General features: G+C 39.7%; 1 protein-coding gene across 3 annotated transcripts in view; it reads right to left on the bottom strand.

The window, feature by feature from the left end:
- Positions 1-22,307, bottom strand: part of adcy7 (adenylate cyclase 7) — a 55,998-nt gene that overhangs the window by 5,368 nt on the left and 28,323 nt on the right. The window contains exons 3-20 of one of the 3 annotated variants that reach the window (XM_022740054.1): positions 18,673-18,870; positions 18,301-18,465; positions 17,723-17,872; positions 13,507-13,667; positions 10,775-10,886; positions 10,439-10,566; positions 9,823-9,981; positions 9,313-9,445; positions 8,537-8,719; positions 8,237-8,280; positions 5,452-5,511; positions 4,556-4,633; positions 3,438-3,507; positions 3,065-3,162; positions 2,724-2,808; positions 1,279-1,416; positions 1,030-1,128; positions 248-444 (exon numbers count right to left, since the gene is read on the bottom strand). In XM_022740054.1, coding sequence (XP_022595775.1) covers positions 248-444; positions 1,030-1,128; positions 1,279-1,416; positions 2,724-2,808; positions 3,065-3,162; positions 3,438-3,507; positions 4,556-4,633; positions 5,452-5,511; positions 8,237-8,280; positions 8,537-8,719; positions 9,313-9,445; positions 9,823-9,981; positions 10,439-10,566; positions 10,775-10,886; positions 13,507-13,667; positions 17,723-17,872; positions 18,301-18,465; positions 18,673-18,870 — 2,258 coding nt within the window. Of the gene's footprint in view, positions 1-235; positions 445-1,029; positions 1,129-1,278; positions 1,417-2,723; positions 2,809-3,064; positions 3,163-3,437; positions 3,508-4,555; positions 4,634-5,451; positions 5,512-8,236; positions 8,281-8,536; positions 8,720-9,312; positions 9,446-9,822; positions 9,982-10,438; positions 10,567-10,774; positions 10,887-13,506; positions 13,668-17,722; positions 17,873-18,300; positions 18,466-18,672; positions 18,871-22,307 lie in introns of all 3 variants that reach the window. The other 2 variants (XM_022740047.1, XM_022740063.1) reach the window with 2 other exon arrangements.

Raw genomic sequence — 22,307 nt, forward strand, 5'->3', positions numbered from 1 at the left:
GTTCTGGTTGTTTATTATTTCACCAGTTAATTATTATATATATTTAACTGCTCTGATTCAGTTAAATTATACAGTTGTAATATAATGCAATGTGTTTCAATAATTTCTTTGTTTGAAATACGCATGCATGCATATGCTGAGAGCTTATGTTCTTGGTCAAAAGAACCACAGACTAAGACTTCAAGAGAAGCAGCAGAAAACTGCCAGACAGTCTACAACAGGATTTTCTTTTTACATTGAATCCAACCTGCTGCAGTTCCAGCTGTTATTGGTCTGAGCATAGAGGAAATATCCGTAGACCACAAACAGTTCCCTCTTGGTGCTGAGGATGATGATGTAGTATGCTGTGGAGGCCAGGGTGAGGAAGAGCACTTTGAGCTCAAAGCTCACCCGCAGGAAGACTCCACATGCAATGAGGGAGAGGATACAACAGTACACAGAGTACTGAGTGAGAGAAAGAGGGGAGAGACAGAATTAGACCTGGGACAAATACCAGAAGCAACTTTCACAGTATCAGACAATATCCTAGGGACACCTCAGCACAGTGAGGAGGAACTCAAGTTCACCTCAAACGGGCTCAATGGGTTTGATTATTGCATAGACAGGAAAAGTACCCAGAGTGGTAGCATGCTGTTAACTGACATACAGATTAAAGTGCAAAACTGTGCCCAACAACTGCTTTGCAATTCTGTGTTAACAGGTTTTATTTTGAGCCACCCAGTCATCTCCTACATTAATCTAACAGCACACACACTGAACATACTAAACATTGCAATGAAATGTCTGATGTTTTGGTCCTTGCATTCAATCCTTTTTTGACATTGTTGTCTAGAAAAACCCAGAAACTCAAGTGATAGTGACACACAAATCCCCCCATCCTGGCATCATGTCATCTCTGGTATTCTATTAAATACATAGCAGGATTATTTGCAAATACTATTTAATCTGGCCTGATATGAAAAATACATTAGATATTTCCATTTTATTATTGTCTATGGTTTGGGTCAGGGTTACTAATCCATCACTCACAGGCAGGTAGAAAAGGCCTCCATCTAATCCCTGCTCATGGGTATGATTTGCGTGACAAAGGTCAGCAATGTCTCGTGTCACATCTGTCGGGACAAAGCACTGCAGGGGGATAAAAAAAGATTTGAGTGACAATTAGACACTGGACAGGGTGCTTTGAAGTTCGGCATGCCGGCTATGAAGTGTAGCACAGCTAGAAATAGAGTATATAATGACCCCCTCTTAGCACTCGACATGTGAGTGTAGTCTTACCAGGTTGAACACTGCCAAAATAATGATGACCGCAGTGGTGATGGTCGCCAGAGGGAGGCGCACACACGGCCGCTTTACCACCGCCTCTGACACAGCTGGCAGCCACTGGCACCTTGACAGCTTCTCTGGAAATAGCCGCTGCAGATGATAAAGAGAAGTGAGGAGAGAGATGGAGTCAAACAGGTATGAAGAGCATGTGACTCATACACAGTCATCCATCTCTAGACATCATGTGTGAGTGACTCAGTGCTTGGTTATTTCCAGTGAAGGGATCCGTCTGAGAGGAGAAAACGCTGCCCGTCAAGGACTGAATGTCAGCTGTCACCCACCAACTCAGTGGGTTAGCTATAGAAAGCTGCAGCACTGTGAATACAGGGGACAGCTTCCAAGACATGTTTCCATTCACTCTCTAGAAATTCCTGGCACAGTGAAACACATATGCAGACAGACCCTTTTCACCCTTGCCTTTATTTATCGAGCACTTGCCTACTGTAATATGTTTGTCAACTTCTTCTGGTTGGCTGCAAGAGATCATTATTTTGTTGATTATTTTTTGTTCTTCTCTCACTATTAATGCAAAAAACAAGGACATTGTACAAACACCTAACCTTGGCTAAACTCTGTATTATGTAAAAAATGCAAATGCATGTTAAAATACAATTTCAAGTGTGCAATTAATGATGTGAAATTGTTAAACATGATAACTTTATGTTTATATACAACAGCATTTTTTCTGAAGAATGTTTCAGTGTTTCTGGCCTGAAAAAAGAGGCAGGAAATGACTCAGAAGGTATGTACAGTATTTATTTTGAGATTCAAAATTCATTCTCATTTCTACAGTCTCACCACAAGGTCAGTAGATGATGTTCTGGAGCTTTTGACTGTATCATACAGTCTTCTGATCTAGACCTCATCTGTGCATTACTTGTGGGTTAATACAGTCAAAATAATGAGGAGTAAGCTTAAAAGAGGCAATGGACAGAGGGTGAGAAAAACTAAATTTTCCCTGAAGGCTTGCTGCTTTTTATGACATTCATCTTGTGTGGCCTTCACACTACAGGGACACAATAATCTATAAAGAATTTCCCATTTATTTTCCAAAGAAATTAAATGAATTGAATACCACTTTCCAGCAAAACACTTTTGAGTCATGGACATGTAATGCATGTCAGAGTCAGGCCTGCGTTATACAATATGGGACTTTAACACAAGCCGCTGGACAAATGAAAACCCTTCCACACTGATGCCTGACCTGCATCCAGCATGGTGTGACAGGTTGCTGTGAAGAGGTATCAAAGGATTGCTGTTACTGTGATGCTTACTTTTTCCACTTTTTACAAACCCAAATATTAACCGGGACAAACTGCCTGAAAAGAGCTGACACCTGAACTGAATCCCCGAAACATCTGAATGTTGAACGTGAATGTAAGACTTAACACACTGACCTGTAAGTGACCTGCGAAACAGATGGCCAGGGTCAGCAGCAGCACACAAACCAAAACTCCAAATGACTTCCCCAACATCTGTCGACTGAGGGAGATAAAAACCAGTGCATGTCAGACATCAGTCTCCACCAGCCTTTCCCCAGCAGTACACCTATAATCTTCATAGTGTGCTTTTGAAATAATAGATGACCTGTGACAAACAATGTCAGCTACATCGCAGAACTCAGGGGCAAAGAAAAAAGATGCACACTGCCCATTCTTCCCAGTTGCACTGGAAGATAATAACCGTCAACATCTTTGAGTAGATTTTAAGTAACACAAGGAAATGTGGTCATACTCACTCCTTTGTAACAAGCATCTGAACCAAAAATATGCAGAGGAAGATGAGGGTGGCACAGCCAACATAGTATTTGAACATCGGCAAATCCAGGGCTCGGTACTTAGAGGAAGAAACACAGAACAAAGCTGAACCTCTGCTTGAATGGAAATGTATGACAATGTAGAAATAAATATACAGGCAAGACCATAAGTATTTGGACAGTTGCACATAAGTTTGTTCTTCAGTCTCAGCAAAAATCATTTAAATTGAATTTTAGTAGGTTTGTATGTGAGATAAATCCCTTTAACACAGAGTGCCCAAATGCTGTCCACATACTTGCAGTCTGGACTGTAAATAATTTCAGTGATCTATTTGCAGCTTTATGTCAAACTAACCTGTTTTTCCAGATCTTTCTTTGGAAACCACAAAGCTAATCTGACACTCTCTTCAGACTTAGACCACTGCCTGAAAGAGAGGAAGGGAGGAAGGAGGGAAGGAAGAAATGATGGAGAAAGAAATCAGGAAAGGGAGGAAGGAGGAAAGAGAAAAAGAAACCTTTTACCTGTCACAAGTTTAACATCTGTAGTGTCACTGTTTTAAAGGGTAAATCAGCACTGCATCACATAGAACATAAATAGCTGTTGCACTTGTGATGTTCGTCAATAAACAAGTAGTAGCTGCCTGATGCTTGCAGATCGCTGTGAATCAATAAACACACACAGGTAATAAATTATACTGTACAGATACCAATAGACCATTATGAAGGCTTATAAGCTAAGCTACATGTTTTGTAACATCCTGGAGGAGTCAAATACCACGCTGGTTAGGTGGTTAACATTTTACAAAGAAAATAATCAATTATTGCAGTTTTGTCTTGATATCGATGTACGGTACAGTATTCAACAAAGTATTGTATTGTAATTAAGCAATGATATGGTAACAAGACTACAAGTCATGCTACAGCAATGCTGCTGTGTGAGGCTATACTTTGGTACAGTGGTGCTTTGGCCTAAATGCTAACATGCTGATGTTTAGCACATGTAATATTTACCATGTTCACCATCTTAGCTTCATGTAATAGCATGCTATCATTTACTAACTACCCATAATCACAAAGTAGAGCTGAGGCTGATGGGAACGTTGGGACCAAAGGTATTACAAGTTATCCTGAGTTGGGATCACCTATGTCATTAGTAGTCATTCTCAGGCAGCATCGATGTTCATAGTTGTTGAGATATTTTAGCCTGGACCAAAGTAGTGGACCGACCTACCAAATTGTCAAGTTTGACTTGATATCATTTGCATAGCCATGTCTAAATTTCCTGCTTTACCTGCTTTATCATTAAAGTTTGGAAATGGTTAAAATTTTCAACCCTTAGAGAACATTGTATCAAAGGTTTTTCTGCTCTGAGTAATTCACTGCAGATTGAACCTTGAATGATGATTTTCATGCTATTCGAGTTACATTATTTTATGAACAATATGATTTGATTTATTGTAAAAATTGACCTACTTGCTGCTGAGCTCATCTATGGTCGTGGTCATCTCATTGTGCAGCTCCTCGTCAAACTTACTCTTCTGGGATTTGTTCCTGCAGCGGAAAGCACGCAGACAATTAGGAAAAGGCAGACGGACAGAGACTGAAATGCACAGACTGACTGGAACAGATGTTGAAAAACCAGATCAGGTCATGCAGGTTACTCAGGTCCAGTTTGGCTGTGCCTGGAGGTAACTTGGTTAATGCCATTCTAAGCATTAGTGGGAAAAGAGAAATATTGTTTGTGCCTGTGAGAGAGTAATGTAAGGGGAGTGTGCCGGATGCAGAACGTTGTGTGTTAGATGATCTCTGTGAGATTCAGTGGGAGTGTTTCTGCTGTGCTTCTGCTTGGAAACCCCCTACTCTATCAGGAAGGAAACACTCACCACAGATGCACAGACCCAGATACACACAAGCTCCAGTCAGTGATCAGTGTTAATAGTAGCATGTCAGTCCACTAACAGAGGTTACAGGGTTTCTGATGCTATTTGAGATCATACGTCGCCCTGTTAAAAAGAGGTAGCAGTGAGAAATCGTGAGAAAAGAACAGTATTACACCTCTGCTCGGGTTAGTGTTGGGAAAGCACGGCTCTCCACTAAGGCAGTAGTTCTCACCCTGGGGGACAGGACACCACAATGAATTTATTTGGGATGTGGCGGAGTCAAAGAATGGTTAAAAAGGTGGGTGTGTTAACGAAAATGAATCAATTCATATCTAAATATCTAAATAATTCCTATTGAGAAACTGCACGTAGCCTACTGATTATAAAGTACTAATCTGCATCAGTTATTTTTGTTTAAAGGGGTCACAAGCCAAAAGGTTGAGAACTACTGCACTGAGGGACCTTGCGGGCCATGAAGGCCCCACTCACTTATAGCTGCTGAATGGAGGTGTGGGCAAGGTGAATGGTTCCTCTAGAGACTCATCAAAGCTGCCAAGGCCCAACAGTAAGACATAAACACAGATTCATCACAGAGAAAAACACAGGGCCAATGACCAAATAAATGTGAAAATCTATCTAAAACTGTTAATAGCAGCTAGATACAGGCTTGTGAACAGGTGATGCACACTCACAACTGTTACTTTTAACCACAGAAAATACACACTGTGCTCTGTAATGTCATCGAGCTTGAGTGGGTGCAACTCATTTCACTGTCATTTCACTTCAGCTTCACACATGTTCACCAGCTGCTGCCTCCGCTACAGTGGACTGTGAATACATGAATGAAATTAACAATTTCCGAGACAAAGCAAACCTCCATTCTCCCAGGGTGGAATGCCTAAAAGCACACACTTATCTCCTCTAATCATATTACTCCAGCCCACACTGTTTGTGTAGGTGAGTACTGCCCACTAATCAGTAGCTACACTTAAAATATTTGTCTGTGCGCTTACTGCCTGTGCCAGACAGGTAAAGAGAATTAAGCATTATAAGCTATAACCGTAATCAATTTGTCTATGCATTATTTGAAGCTAATGGTGGGCTTGTCATAGAACTCAGCACTCCCACCACTCTGCAGGAATGACTGCCAAAGCAGCACAGTTATACTAAACAGACCCTCGATGACAACAATCTGTTTTATGTGCAAGTTGTGACTGCAGGTTAAGGCAACTGCACTGTCTTATTGTCAAATAATGTTTTGATTTTAAGAACTATTTCACCCAGTTTTATAATCACAAGGGTATGGCCTCCCTTTGCTCACAAAACAGCATCAGTTCTTTGTTCCACAAGAAGTTGGAAACTTTCCTTTTAGATTCTGCCCCATGTTGACATAACTGTATCACATAATTTCTGCTAATTTGTCAGCTGCACGTTCATGCTGCCAATCAGCTGTTCTACCACTACCACTTCCTAAAGGTTTCATGAACATTGTTATGTCCACGGAACTTGTTTGAGATTACTTTTGCTTTGTGACATGGTGCATTATCATGCTGAAAGCAGCCATTAGAAGATGGTTAATTGTGGCCATAAAGGGATGCACATGGTCAACAACAATACTCAGATAGGCTGGAGCATTCAAACTATGATTGATTGGTATTAAGGGCCCTAAAGTGTGCCAAGAAAATATTCTTAACACCATTACAATACCACTACCAGCCTGGACTGTTGTCACAAGGCAGGTTGGGCTCATGTATTCATGCTGTTCATGCTGCTGCTGTTCAGAAATCCAGATTCATCAGACCTGGCTAAATTTTTCAACTGTCCAGTTTTGGTGCGTCTGTGCCCACTGCAGTCTCAGATTTCTGTTCCTGTCTGACAGGAGAGGAACCTGACGTGGTCTTCTGCTGTTGTAGCTCATCCACCTCAAGGTTGAATGTATTGTGCATTCTGTGATGCTTTTCTGCTCACCACAGTTGTAAACAGTTACCATAGATTTTCAATCAGCTCCAACCAGTCTGGTCAATCTTCTCTGACCTCTCTCATCAACAAGGCATTTCCGTTCACAGAACTGCTTCTCACTGGATGTTTTAAGCTTTTCACACCACTCTAGAGACTGTTGTGTATAAAAATCCCATATCAACAATTTCAGAAATACTCAAACCAGTCTGGCATTAAGAATCATGCCAGGGTCCAAGTTACTGAGATCACATTTTCCCTAATTCTGATGTTTGATGTGAACGTTAACTGAAGCTCCTGACCTGTATCTACATGATTTTATGTACTGCACTACTGCCACATGCTTGGCTTATTGGATAACTGAATGAATAAGCAAGTGTACAGGCAATAAAGTGCTTGGTGATTGGCTAATGCTGATCATTAAGTCTTGCATTGATCAATGATAATTAATAGCCTGTTGGTGCAAATTTTTACCCATCCCTGGGTTTGTTCATAGAGGCTGTAAGCCTTAAATCTCATGAATATGGAGTTTAAGGATCTATATCAACGGTCACCACTCAGACTTTTAGGTTATATAGTAATTTTCTCATTTCCCTTCTCTACCATCTGATATTTGCATACAGTAGCTGGTGGAGATGGTTTATTACATACACCTACACATTATGTCTAAAAGTAAGTAAGAGACACCAAACATCCTGCCTGGATTTTTACTGTAAATGATTCCAGATAAGATCACCAACCGTATACTTCACGATTAAAATGTTGATTATGCGTCCACGAATAGAAAAAGTGCAAGAAAGTGCAAGCCAAAAGGAAAATCTCAACAAGTTATTCTTAAACCCTGATTACCACCATAAAGTTTACCAACTAGTGGCATCATATGGACATTTCTCCTCTTCCATGGAACACATACATCTTATACATTATCATAATCTGAATAGCTGAATAGCTAATGAAATTATCCCAATAAATGTTTTGATATACTGTATTACACAATATTATCAAATAAAATGTGATGGAAAGATGACTGGATCAGATTATTTGAACAGATGGAAAAATCTTGGCAGAGCAAGATGATGGGAGACACTCTTCCCTGCTCAAGCCATGGCCATCAAGATGCTATTGAGCAACAGGGTTATTACACAGGCTGAGTTCCAGGGTGATTATGTGTGAGCACATTCTGTCTCTTTATACATGCCAAGTTTCACGTTCATTCTGTTACAGTATAACACACCTTGGAAATAAAAACAGTTACCAAATAGGGACTTAACATGTGAATTTAATGTGTAGGTTCTGAAACAGCTGAGACGTGTCTTACCTCTCAGTGATCTTGGAGCCGGGGGCTGGTCGAAGGGGAATGTCCTGGAAAAGATGGTTCACACATCTTTTATACAAGTAATAAAAATGTTGGATAAATTCAAAACCAGAACATCAATTAAAACTTTAAGACCAGTGCCTTTATCATCCAGCAGGAACTTTTTTCCATCATGTGTGGAGGCATAGTGCAGCAACATATTCACCGACAAAAATTAATTAGCACAGAGAGACTGTCCTTTTAATTTTTATACTATATTTTACGTTGCCTTTCAATTTAACAATAAATACACAATTTGCTAACCTTGCAGTGTGACTTTCCATTGGAGTCTGTGGTGAAGCCCTCTCGGCTCTGGAGGTGGGCAAAAGGTTTGACGGCCCCCCAGGATTCCAGGTAACGGGTCATACGCACAGACGCCCGCATCTTCAGGCCATCATTCACACGAGGTTTAGGCATGCTACGGGGGTTCAGTGACGGGTCCTTCGACTTAAGACACACAAAGACGAATCATACTGTGTTTACTGTAGCCATTCAGCTGAAGCTATAAGGCACAGAAATCAGAGTGAGTATGTTCTTCTAACTCTTCAGGAGAGAGTTGGAATGTGCATGGGTCACCTAAATTTGGTTGCAATTGCACAATGTACGTATGAATTTGGCCAGTTAACTTCAAGTAGGCCGTGCCCACATTAATTTCTATCAAATCTATTTTTTGCAGTAAGAGGCACAGCTTATACCAAAATATTTATTTTGAAAATGACCAGCAACTATATTATGGTAAAAATATCAGCCACGCATGCCATAGCATTTGGACTACAACACAAACAAGACACCGGATGTTTGAGAAACAGAAAGCGGCACCAGGTCAAAAAATAAAATCAATAAATAAAATCAAAAACACAAATGAGTATGTACTCAAAAAATGTAATGATTAAAATGATTTACACAATTATTTTTCTGTTAACATACTTGATCATCATACAAGCAATTATTCATAACAGCAGGTGTTTTCAAAAGCTACATATTTCTCACTCTTTCCCTCACACTGTGCATTTTCAAGGTAGCTGGACTAGAGAACTCACCCGTGGATCGATGACCAGGTAGGTTTGGACATTGAGCTCTTTTAGGTAGGGGTCCCTGATGTTGCCATTACCCTCTTCCACTTCATAAGCCTTGTTCAGGTGCTTCAGAGTCGCCTCTGTGATGTGGACACGTCTTTCAGAGTGAAGAGCAGGAGAAACAATGGAATAAAAATTGGCATGGCATATGTAAGACATTTATTTCTATTCTTCATGTAATTTGTTTAATCACAACATAGAACAAAGTGGGAAAGTTACAAAATGATTATCACCTAACAACAAATATAAACTTGTTAATTGAAAATCTTTAGAGAAGATAGAAGTAAACAAACAATTAAATTAAAGGTCTATGAAATAACATATGTTATCATCAACCGTGTAGTAAGGAATGACATGTGTGGCTTTGATGTTTCTTGTTAACAGTAAGGTTGCATCAGCCTCAGCAACCTTAACATGTGTAAGGCAATATGTGTATAAAGGGTTATGACACAAAAGTAACACTGTACCACCTACCCTGGAAGGCCTCCCGACTCCATGTGATTGGCCAGAGTGACATCATGTGACCACACATCAAACTGCCACTTGCGAAGGCCAATAACACCGCAGAGCACGTTGCCCGAATGCACACCCACTCTCATGTTGATATCCACTCCTGTGGCCTCACGTACCTGCCTGAAAGAGATTCACAGCAATCCTCAAGCTCATTGTTGGTGAAAATTGTTTCCATATGCTAACCACAGTCTTTCAAGGGACATTAATAGTCTGAAGACGACATTACAATATGCTCCAATGTCCTTTCCATATGTGTCTAAGTGAAGTCCTGTTATCTGCTTCTGTGTGTCAACAGCTAAATACCTGGTTAAAACCATCATCCACAAGAGCCAAGTAAGAATTACCTCACACTTTCCTACTTAAAAATGGCGAGTCATTTTCATCATGTGCAATTCTAGGTTTTATTGTACAAGACAAACTGTGTTTCCCTAAACTAGAAAACATGACTGCGAATGACTCACCGTACAGTCCACCCTTACAGAATAACATAAGTTATATAAGAGGTTCCACAAATCAGCTTTAACACATACTATTTACATAATTCACAGGCTGACGGTGATGGTTGGCACAAACTCACTTGATGGCTTCACACATATCGAGGCCCATTTTCACGCAGTTCTTGGCATGTTTGGGAAGAGAGACCGGCAGCCCTGACACACAGTAGTAGCAATCTCCAAGGATCTTGATTCTCATGCATTCGTTTTCCTATAAAGAATGAGAATGAAGAGAGGAGAAAACAAAAAGCACAGTTGTACGCAACAAGGCTGCAAATGTGGGTAAACAGGTAGACAGGATATGAGTGTACACTTCCTGATCCATCCACAGTCTTGCACTGTTTAGACTGAAGTGCCTTGGTCATGCCAAGATCAGTGTTATCTGTAATAACCACAAAAAGAAACTCCAAACAACTCACCTTGGCAATTTGGTCAAATTTTCCAAACAATTCATTGAGCATGATGACTAGCTCCTTGGGTGAACAGTCACTGGCCAACCGGGTGAAGCCAACAATGTCGGCATAGAGAATACTGAGAGAAAGAAATGGTACAATCGGTAAAAGTTTAATGCATGCACACAAACAGAAGTGTCTGTTCTGACCTGTAAAAACATCCAATAACTAAAGTCTGCATCATATAACATTAACAGTAACAACTTTTCACAACACTAAAATGGAATATATGAACTTATTTTAACTGTAGAAATTGGGGAGAGTAGAGTAGCAGGATTAGCTAACTCTGCACCTCACCCCAAATGACACCTCACGGGTTTGAGTTCAACATGATCGACAGCTGGTAAGCAGTAGCAATATATATCCATGCAACCTGTGTTTACTGATAATGCTTTGTGATTCACATGTCCAGGCTCCAAAGTTGTTGGAAAATCATCCCTCACTTCCATCATTCCATAAAGTTGTTTTTTCAATCAGTGAATAAACTTTGGAAAATGACAAGGACCATCTGAATGCACAGGTCAACAACTGACCAGTTTGGAATAGACAGGAGGACACTTGGCTCACACCATATGTGTCCTCAAAATTTGGGCTAAAACAAAAAGAAAAAAAAGCTGCATTTCTCTGCACAGCTTTGTCGGTACATAATAACAAATTATGAACATTACAACTCCAGAATAAGAAGCAGGTTTTCAGGCAAAAAGCACCTGGCTCACCTCCCATTAACCTCCAGTGGACCTGATCACTGACAGCCTGTCTGGTTCAATGCTCATTCATAGCTTAGGGATCATTAAGGCTGCTGGTGAGCGAACCGCAGAGGGACAATGATATCTCATCTGTCCTCTGAAAGACCCTGACACTACAAGGAAAAAACAGCTGGAAGTTTGGCAAAAACCCAATCCACACACAGAACCAGAGTCCCTGCCTTAGCATGGCTGGCTACAGTAGGAACTGAAATTCTAACCCTCCCTGAACACCATGCTCACTGCACTGATCCTCAGGGCACGTCAACAATTGTGTGATGAATGCAGTGCACGTAAATTACAGCATGATAGGAAATGTAATGTAAACTCCATGTCGCCTCATAATTTTCTCAACAAACTAATGGAGCTATGAGCTAAATCCAAGTATACCCTGACTGTATACATAAATATTCAAAACAAGCTCAGACAAGAGACACAACAAATATCCGTAGATGTATGTGTGTCACAGAACTATCCCCAGAGCACTACATGTAGGCCACTGCATGAATTTAACTGGTAATAAGCTACACCACATGTAGCTTAGGCCAACTGCTAGCACTACCACAGCAGCCTGGTCTGAGTACAACTGCTAGTCAGCTGGCCAGCAGAGGGGACAAAGATACTACACCTAACCCAAACTGCTCCCTGACTGAAAACGGCCAGGTGCTCGACAACACAGCTAATGACTGGTCCAACTGAGGTAATTACAGGGATAGGTCAAAGATGGAGCCTATCATTCAACACCTTCTTACTCTAGCTTTAAATAAACATGGCAGCAACCGATGCCTTCACAATAACCTGTTAATTAGCATAGACCAAAAGTCTATTGTCTAAAGATTAATTCAGACAAAAGAACTTTAATAAACAGAGGGTAGATATTAGTAGTCCATTTATTTTCTGTCTTTCTGCTCTATGTGATAATATATAAATAAAAGTATGTTTCCAGCGTAGTCTTACTGCGCAGTATTATGCATTTCCCTTATTCAGGTAAAGCAGAGACTGTATCCTGCCTACATTTATCCAAAAAACAAAAAAATACAAAAAACCCCACAAAACTGATGAGCCATCTGCCAAAGTTCAGTTTGAGCTGACCCACTATCTGTCAGCACTTGCTAAATTAATGAAACCCTCATGAAACAAAGATCTGTAACTGGGTCAACGCTCTGAAAACAAACAGGCATACTAATCTCCAGCGTTAGGAGATGTGGTCAGAAAAATCTGCTTTTTGTTTGCACTTTTTATGGCTCGTTTGTTTTTTATGAAGTGATGTGCATAGAGAAAGTAGCAATACAAGTTTCCCAGAGTAAGAATTGAAAACAGGGACGAAGTAAACAAGAGCGGGAAATCAAATTAGTTTGATTTGAGAATTCAGCTGTTTTTAGTTTTGAAATATCAAAGTATAGCAAGCTTAAAACATAAAAATACTGATTTATTTTTTCAGAAGTCATAAGTCAAGTGATTTCTTACAAGTTTTCAAAAATGTAGTCTTTGATTTAGTCAGTGAACCCGTCTCCTGTTAACAACTGTAAGCAGAGCAGGTTGAGGCTGAAGATACTTGTTCTCAGACAGGATAGTCAACATACTTCTATAGGTACATTTATACTTTACAAAAAATCGTATGTACAGCGACATCTGAATGCCCCCAAAAGATCTTGATGCCTGATCAATAAGATGGGTTGTTTAATCATCTCAATCTAAGTGCATGGTTTGACCAGCAAAATAAGGCTTCCATGATGTACATATTGTATCATTATATTATTCATTTTTTTAATACTTGGTACTGACTTTTTACAGTTTTTTCTTTCTTGTGTTGTTACTTTGCTGCTGTAATACTGCAAATTTCCCCACTGTGGGACTAATAAAGAAATATCTTATCTTATCTTATGTGGTGATCTTTATCAATTATCAATAAATCCAAAAATGTATGGCTATTTTCAAGGTGGTTGGTAGTCGTACCTTACGTTCTCATGCCTCTTGACATAAAGGCTGTGGAAGTTATTGTCTTTGACCAGTCGCTGTTGCTCTGCTTTGTCTTTACAGTCTTGCAAGCGCTCCATGATTGCCAGCTTCATCTTCATGGAGATATAGACTGGCAGCACAGACTGCAGCAGGTTCTCCTGCAAACACATACACCACACACACACACACACACACACACACACACACACACACACACACACACACACACACACACACACAGAATTAGTTACATAAATGCAATTTAGGTGAGCCAGGAAATTAAGCTTATCTGACGTTTGGACTCGAAGTACAGTGATGAGTGGTAAAGCCCCGAAATGAAAAAAGGTCTACCTGGGAACAGCCAGAGTGCACACACACAAACACAAACACAAACACGATCACAGGCTCAGACTCCCAGACCCACCTCATCAACATCTCATTCTTTAATATCCAGTGATGGACTTTTACATTTTTCACTCAACCTTAATATTGAAGGAATTTGAGTTTTTTTTTTTAATTTCTTCTGTGCCCATCTCTTCCTCTATGCTGCAGTTGTAGTTACACTACAGTACTAGCACCAATCTCTACCTGTACAAGCCCTAATAATATTGCAGTAGCCTATTGTCCCCACACCCTGAAGTTGTTAATTGGAATTCAGAGCAGGTGTGGTTTATAAAGAACCCAGCATGTCCATACAGGTTTAAACATGAACTGGTGCCAAATACAGTGAATCCAAACACCATGACCATGCTGCCATCATAGCCAAATAATAACATGACGAAAAGGAAGAATATTCTAGAATGTGCCAGTGTAGATATGGTGTAATACTTAAATGCCATGCAAAATGACACATTGAGGTTGATTTGCCAGAATAGCCAGAGGCCTGAGAAGTGTTCAAAGTTCAATGGCTTGATTAAGACAGGAATCTGAAGAGGCAACTTTTCAGGAAATGATTAATCCCTCCATCAGAGGGGTTAGGTTAGATCATCTGACTACACTGGCTGAGTAGAGGCTTGGTAAATTTATCTACAAAACACTCTTTACTTAATTCAGTCAGCACAAAGTGCTTTGGAGAGCACAAGTGGATGTAAATAGAGGTGAATGCATGAGAGAACAAATCTAAAGATATGAACCCTGAGCAAAGTTTGTGTGTGTGCCAATGTGTTTGCCTGTGAGAGAGAGATGTTTGTGTGTGTGTATGAATACAGTAGCACTTTGTGATTTGTGAAAATACACTGCTTCAGTATTCACCTTTAAACTTTTCCACTTTTTGTAGAGTCGCAAAGTGTTTCAAAGTGGAATTCAGATGTATTACACTGATTTTTTCCTGACAAAAGTTAATGTTTTGTCCTTGAAATATGAAATATACATTTCTCATTTTAACAGATATTCAAGTATACAACCATGTGAGTCTGTATTTTATCTTTTTTTTCTTACTCTTCATTACATATTTGCTTAGAATGGGTCAGGTGGGATGAGGAGAGTTTGTGTGAACAGTCTATTCATTACACAGATTTTGAAAGGGATTTGGATTAGGGCCCCAGCTGGGCAACCTAAGGACATTCACATTCTTGTTTCGAAGCCATTCCAGTGTTCATTTGGTTGTATACTAAGGTCATTGTCCTTTTGGAGCACAGATATTCTTCTCAATCTAATATACTAGAAATAACTCCTGAAGAATCTCCTGTGACTTGCTCTACTCATGGATCTTTCTATTTTCTTCTGCAAGTCAATAGAGCTGAAAATACCTTGACCCCAATGGCATGATGCTACCACGACGACACTTCATGGTATGTAAGGGGTGTTATATGGCAAGTGACTTGTGCCCAGTTTTGGTCTGACAAGTGCTTTGCATTACAACACGCATTTGGATTAATTTCTTACTTTTCATCTTCTTCTTCTTCTTCTTCTTCTTCTTGTTCTTCAGGTCACAGCACCTTTTGCCCTAACATGTCAGAATTTTCCATGTGGCTTTTTGTAAAAGCCAAGTGTGATGTCACAAGCCTTTTATTTCCCTGGAGTTTTTCCGAACACTCTCCAGGCTATAAAGACATCTCAAGGACTCGAAAGAATGAAATTGCACCTTAACTTAATTTGGAATGTTATTGCAAAGAGATAAATATGTTTTGATTCCAAACTTTCAAAGTTTTCCCTTTTGATTAATTAAAAAAAAAAAAAAAAAATAGTTCAAAAGTTATTGTATGTAAACCAAAAACAAAATAATCAAAACTTAATCATTTTTTGATTCCGGCTATGACAACACAACATGTGGGAGAGGTCAAGAGGGTTAACTACTCACCTAAGGCAATGTATATTTGGTATGTGTGTTTCTGTCCGTCTCTGTGCTGCAGCCTAAACTGCTCCCATTCAGTCTGACTGACCTCTTACAGGGTTCAAATGACCCTTTAGTTTACCACTGAGACTGAAACATGAACACCTCTCATAAAGCGGCCTTTGTATAGATGATGGTGTGCATATGTAGGATGTGTTGCATAATACAGCGCTGCTGCATATGTTATCTATTCTGAATATGAGATAACTTAGTTGTTGTCACTACACACATGCAGTGACAGAAAGGAGAAGAGGTCAATTTCAGAGAATTTAATTAGTGCTGGTTTCAAAGGGGAGTGTTAACGTCACACAGTTTAAATGCCATTTTTGACGTCGTTCGCACTCTGCCAAGAATCATTTCGGGGGGGGCGGGGGGAGACACTGACCGCTCCTGCTGAAATTAATGTGGGAACACAATGAGAGTTTCTCATTGGCTCCCCATTTGGAACAGTTTTGGAGCTACCCCCACCATGCTATTATGTCCCTGTTCTCTTTCACTAACTTTGTGAACCAGGCTCCCTTTTTCAGTCACAATTCAAATACAACAGGAGGTTCAAATGTTAACGATTATATCATTCCTCTCTGTCCTGCTAGGCAACACAGCAGCTTCCTTGTCAGCTTGTTTTATGTCCCGTACTAAGCAACAGTCATAACAATTTGACAGAAGGGAAACATTTGTTTTAAAAATGGCTTCTGAAGTCGAAGCAAGTCAGCACAGATGCATCTAATTTAAAAGGCATCACAGGAAAATCTAATTTGAGAAGGATTTGTTAGTTGCAATGAAAACATTCATGGGAGAGTCAACATGAGGCCAGCCAAAGGCAAAGCTTAAAGATAAAATAAAATTATAAGGCATGGCAATAACAATTACTGATAAGCCATTTTCATCATTTGCCTGTAATGTTCGTTTCCATTCAGTGAAGAGTTGAGTTTAGTAAAATACAGATGATGAAGTAAAATAGTGGTGTTGTACTGCTCATCATGACTGGCTTAGAATATACACTGCACTTTTCATTTCACTCCAATAAAATGGTGGTATGCCATCATATTTTTTTAATTAACCTCCAACACCCTAAAATGCCTAACTAGCACTTACTATGCACTTTTGGTGCACTTCTTTACCTCACCTCCTTGCACTTATTGAACAGATGAAGTACTTAGTACTTGCACCAAGGTCTCCTACTGCACTGAAACTGTAATGTTGTCCCTCATTTGGCATACACTTTGGATAAAAGCATTGGTGTTTCGCTCTTCAAGATTCTATAATGGATCACTTCTTAATGAAGGTACATGTGAATGTAGTGTGTGCCTTATTCAACCAAATGTGTTGAGAGACGAAAATGAGCAAAAGGTAATTTTTTTTACAAATATTTATATAATAATCCAACAAAATTGTTTATTTTTCTATATCCTATGTTATGTTTAAACTATTCTTAATGGGGCTATCTGTAAGTTTGCTCTGCCACCGAACGTGGTTTCTTGTGACGAGATGGGCTAGTGCTAGCTGTTTAGCATGCTCACTTAAGTAGAAGAAAAGATTTGACAGAGACAAGAGTTAACATTGGTGTTGCTTTCCCCCGCTGGAGACAGCTCTTGGCAAGTAAACGAATGAAGTTTGATGCTGAACTCAAAATGTTTCCTCTAGACCGGTAAGTATATAGCTGTTAATGCCAACACTGGCTATGTAGCAATAGCAAAACTCACAAATAGCTCCTTTAAGCATTATACAAATGATCCCATATTTAACCAGTGTCGCTTTAAGTGGACACACTTCGAATTACTTTGGAAACTAACCCAGGCTTTCAGTTTCAATGGTCTGTTCTTCAGAAAGAGTGTAGCTATTCTATGAACCAGTCTTTGAAAGCCAGTGTATTGCACTAACCTGTTGTCTTTTTTCTATCTCCAGCTTCATCCGCATGCTCAGGCACCTAAGGGTGTCTTGGAAGGTCTGCCTTAAGGTTTTCTCCATCAGGACCTTATGAAAGGCTCCCACCACACTGCCACACAGAAATATCACTAGATTGGACAGAAGCTACAGAAAGAGACACAGAAGACAATGTTAGAGCTATCATATTTCTGAGTATTATGTTGAAAGTACAAATACAAATTAGACAAATATACAGTATGGACTTATATACAATGTTATTGTTTAATATCACTTTTTGTGTTTTATTTATTTCTCTTCCACAGTTGGGATCATGTTCGTTGTCTAGTCTCATTGTTGTTGGAGGATTTCTACATTCTCCAAATTTTTGGGATAAATTCAATTATGATAAATATTGCAACAAAAAGGTCAGCAGCAGCCTCAAAACAGAAATAACAATATTGACCTTAAATAACCTATGTTCACTTGAAGCCTTTAACACACTCCTCCAATACAGGGAACAGCTGCAGACTGATATATAAACATTTAAGTATTTCTTAAACATAATGATAGATATCTAATGCAAATGATTTCACCTGGTAAGCAAGGTGAGGATTGTGCTCAGTCCTGTAAATGGTGAGGCGCACTGTGAGGGCCATAATGTGGGACAGGAAGGAGATGACACTCAGCACCACAGCGTACCACAACTGGAATGGCAGCATGGTGTACACAGTGAAGATGATGAAGAGAAAGAAAGGCACCTGGAAACATAAAGGTTTTGTTATTTCAAGAAGTCTTCGGTGCCAGGATTTAACTCTAATTCTAATAAGTGCTGTGTTCATTCACTCATTCTGAGAAATCTGGTATCCTAAAAGTGTGGTCAGACATCTAACGTAACTTGAACAATGATTCTAGGATAAAGTAAAAGTAAAAAAAAAAAAAGTAACCCTGCTGGGAAGTCAGGTTACCTGGTCCCAAGGCAGGATAATGGGGCTGCGGAAGATGAAGGTGTAGCCCATGGTGAGATGTGTGGCCCAGACAATCAGGCCCAGTAGACGCCTCCATCGCTGTGAGAGTATCTCTGTACACACCAGCACAAACACGGCCAGGAACACACACAGGCTGCCGCTTACCACACTCACAAAGGCACAGTGGTCCTTTGCACTCTGCTCCAGCAGCCACGGAGAAGGAGAAAAATAAACACATATTTTATTACAGTCATACTGTGATACGAAATTGTTTGCTGTGAATGTAGTTAACAGTTTAAATACATTTGCAGTGTATACAACTCATGCAATGGCATTTTATAGTCATATTACAATTACTAGTATATGCACTTTTATATAGTAGTTTTTAAAACATTAGGGAACCTGCAAAGGGGACAGAGACCACGCAGTTGTTGCATGAAGTGCAGAAATTGAAAAATTATGTAATGTGTCAGGTGGGGTTGTTTCAAATATCACCAACACTGACTGAAATAGTTTATGGGATATTTGCCTTACAACACTACAAGCTCCCACCTTAAACATGACCACATGTTTTTGTCCACTTCCTTATTTGATTTATTCAGCAGTTCATTGTTTGTGTGTCTGACTGGTGAATTGGTAATCTACAGTTAAAAATGAGGTTTACAATCAGTATAAGATGCTCCTGAGAGACATTGATATTAAGTCTGAGCATTGAGGCTTATGTAGGATTACAGAGTTTTTTTATTTCACATCTGTCTCTGCGTCATGTCCTGCTTGCTCCAGGCCACCCCCTTCCTGACTGAGTTACTGTACAGTGAGAGGCAAGCAAGAGGAAAAAAAGACATATATGCGAAGAAACATGTTTCTGAGTGTGTGTGAATATCTGTGTGTTGCTGTGACTAACAGCCCATCGGGAGCACCGGGACATTTCCCGAGGGTGTGGATCATTTCCTCTTTTAATAACATGCAATTCCTAAAATGGTATAATAAATGATAAAGATAAGATTTGAATATATTTGTTGGTGGTTAGTCCTGAATTTTTGTATTTTGTAATTCTCCCAGATGAACATAGTAGCTAAATCTATACCTACCCTGTCAAGAAACAGGGTTTGCCTACAAAATTAGCAGTCTGGTGGTTTGCATGAACAGAGTGGGATGGAGCCAAATTTCCAGCCTGAATTATTGTTTCAGTCCGCCTCTGATGTGTTGTGTGTGTAAATGCATGTATGCACATGTGTGTCATTGTCTTGGTATAAGTGAGAGAGAGAGTGGGTGTCAGAGGGAGAGCATTAGAGAAAACAAGGGGTTAAAAGAGTGCTCAAGAGTGAGACAGACACACAAAGTCAGTGTTAATAGATCTCTGCTCAGAGAAGGCCATCTCTGCATTGTATGTTGAGCTTTCTGGTTACCATGGCAGCATTGGAAAAGGCCAGATCTCAATTACAGCACTTTCTACTCCCTATGTAGCTGTGAGTCTTGACAAAACCTTTTTGTGGGCGGAAAAAGAACAATTATTCTATACGAATAGGAACTAAAACCACATGAACAGATACAGCTAAAATGTTCAGCGCATGGCGTCCTACATGTAATGTAATCTCTGCAGGTTCTTACTGATAGAAAGCTTTATCTATTTAGATACAGATTAATATTTATATTACTCTACACTACATGTACAAATGATCCTGTAAGATACAGTGGGGTGCAAAAGTCTGAGAGCACTCCCATATATTGCTGCAGTGTGGTCACCAGGGCAAGTTTCGATACCTTCAAACAATGTATTCATGTTATTTATTACTAAACAGACAACTGAAAAATAAATGTATATTATGTTATCATACAATAAGTTCAACAATGAAGAATGTCCCAACTACCAGATCATCACAATTAGAAGCAATTATAGACAACAAAGGCAGGGGTCACAGCCACAATGGCTGAAAAATTAAAGAGTGACACTGACATCTTATAAGACATATATACTTGACAATCGTCCTCCACAGCTTTTACAAACATATAGACCCATTATATTCAGATAAATTCAAATAACCCAAACAACATCCTGCTTAATCATTTCTCTATCCAATCAGACCAGTGGTACGAGTGGCACTTCGAACATCAGCTCACCCAGTTTTCCTCTCAGCATCACTCTTCATTCGATAGCCACAATTGGAGAGGAGTTATATAAGTTGACAGTGACTTTCTGACACCGGTAGCCACCTCCCAACAGGCACCCTGCCCCTCCTTTGCATTTAACAATAGCGTTATACAAGCTCCATCCCAACATTTCCCTCTTAACTCCTCTGCACCCCCGGCAACTATGTGTGCGAGAGAGACAGCTGAAAAGAAAGAGGAAAGGAGGAATAGAAGGAGAGAGTGATGGTATGTCCGGGGATAAATAATAGGGTGTGAGTGAATTTTGAATTTTAGTATCACAATGTAAATTAAAGAGTAATTTGCACAACATAAAATTGTGCATGTGTGTTCATATGTGTATGAGACTAAATCAATGCATACATGTGCAGTATGTGAGGGAGTGAAACAATTCACATCTTTATGTACAAGTACAAAGACAAGAGAAACAGGGTGTTCCAGAGAGTCAGCTGCAACACAATAGAAGGAAGGTAACGATAGTTTTTCCAACAGGGGAAAGTAATATAATCTCCGGTGAAAGAAGCTGTCAGTTCACCATATGAACAGCCGGACTGACTGACTGCTCTGCTACCTGCCATTATGCCAAAATCAACAGCATGCCGCAGATCAGCAGAATACAGTGACTACATGCCCTTTTCCCTCACTGTCAGAACCATGATTACACACTTTACACTTTATGTTTTACTTCTTTCTTGATTCATTTTCTACTGTTCAAAGCCTATAAAGATGATTTGCTTTTAACTGCAGCACGGCAGTGTATTTAGTAGGAAAGCTGTTTGTTGGTGAATAGACCCATGCTCAAACCCACAGGTCAGCAAGCATCTCCAATCTGTTGAAAAATTTTTGAGTAACACTGAATCACTACGAGATGCAGGGCTACTGACCGTGACCTCTGACCCCTCCGTGAAGAAAAGGAAATCACTTTCCTGACAGAGAACTATCATGAACGTTATTAAGCATGTACTTGATGTTTTTCAATAGAGGCGATCCTAACTTGTCCCTTTATCTAATCCGGGGAAAGCAACTGAATTATGTGTTCTCTATTTTCATGTCTATTTCAGCAGTGTCCTCCTTCACATTCAAACAGTTACACAATCACTCACTCATTCACGCTTCTCAGCAGCTGCACTGTTAGTGAAGGGGAGTTAAGTGCTTTATTTCAGTCGTTGTCCAGGGAGAGAGTTTTTCATTTTTTCACATTTTCACAGCCAATCTTGGTATTCAAATTGAGCATCCAATCACATCCTGCTTCATTAAACATTAGGCTACTGCACCTGCGCAGTCTAATGCAATCCAGTATAAAGGCCCTGCCATGACATCTATATTTACAAAGCACATCACATTCAGTTTTTGGTGATTTGGTGACTTTCATGGCTTCGTTGTTCTGGACTACTATATAACGAGTGTTTATAAGTGTTTCTAATTTTATTCCTCCCACACTTACACACATGGGGGTTCAGAATATTATAGATATGTAACTAAAACAT

This window comes from Seriola dumerili, unplaced genomic scaffold, assembly GCF_002260705.1.
Source record: "Seriola dumerili isolate Sdu_G_001 unplaced genomic scaffold, Sdu_1.0 BDQW01000003.1, whole genome shotgun sequence".
In the NCBI taxonomy this organism is placed as follows: Eukaryota; Metazoa; Chordata; class Actinopteri; order Carangiformes; family Carangidae; genus Seriola; species Seriola dumerili.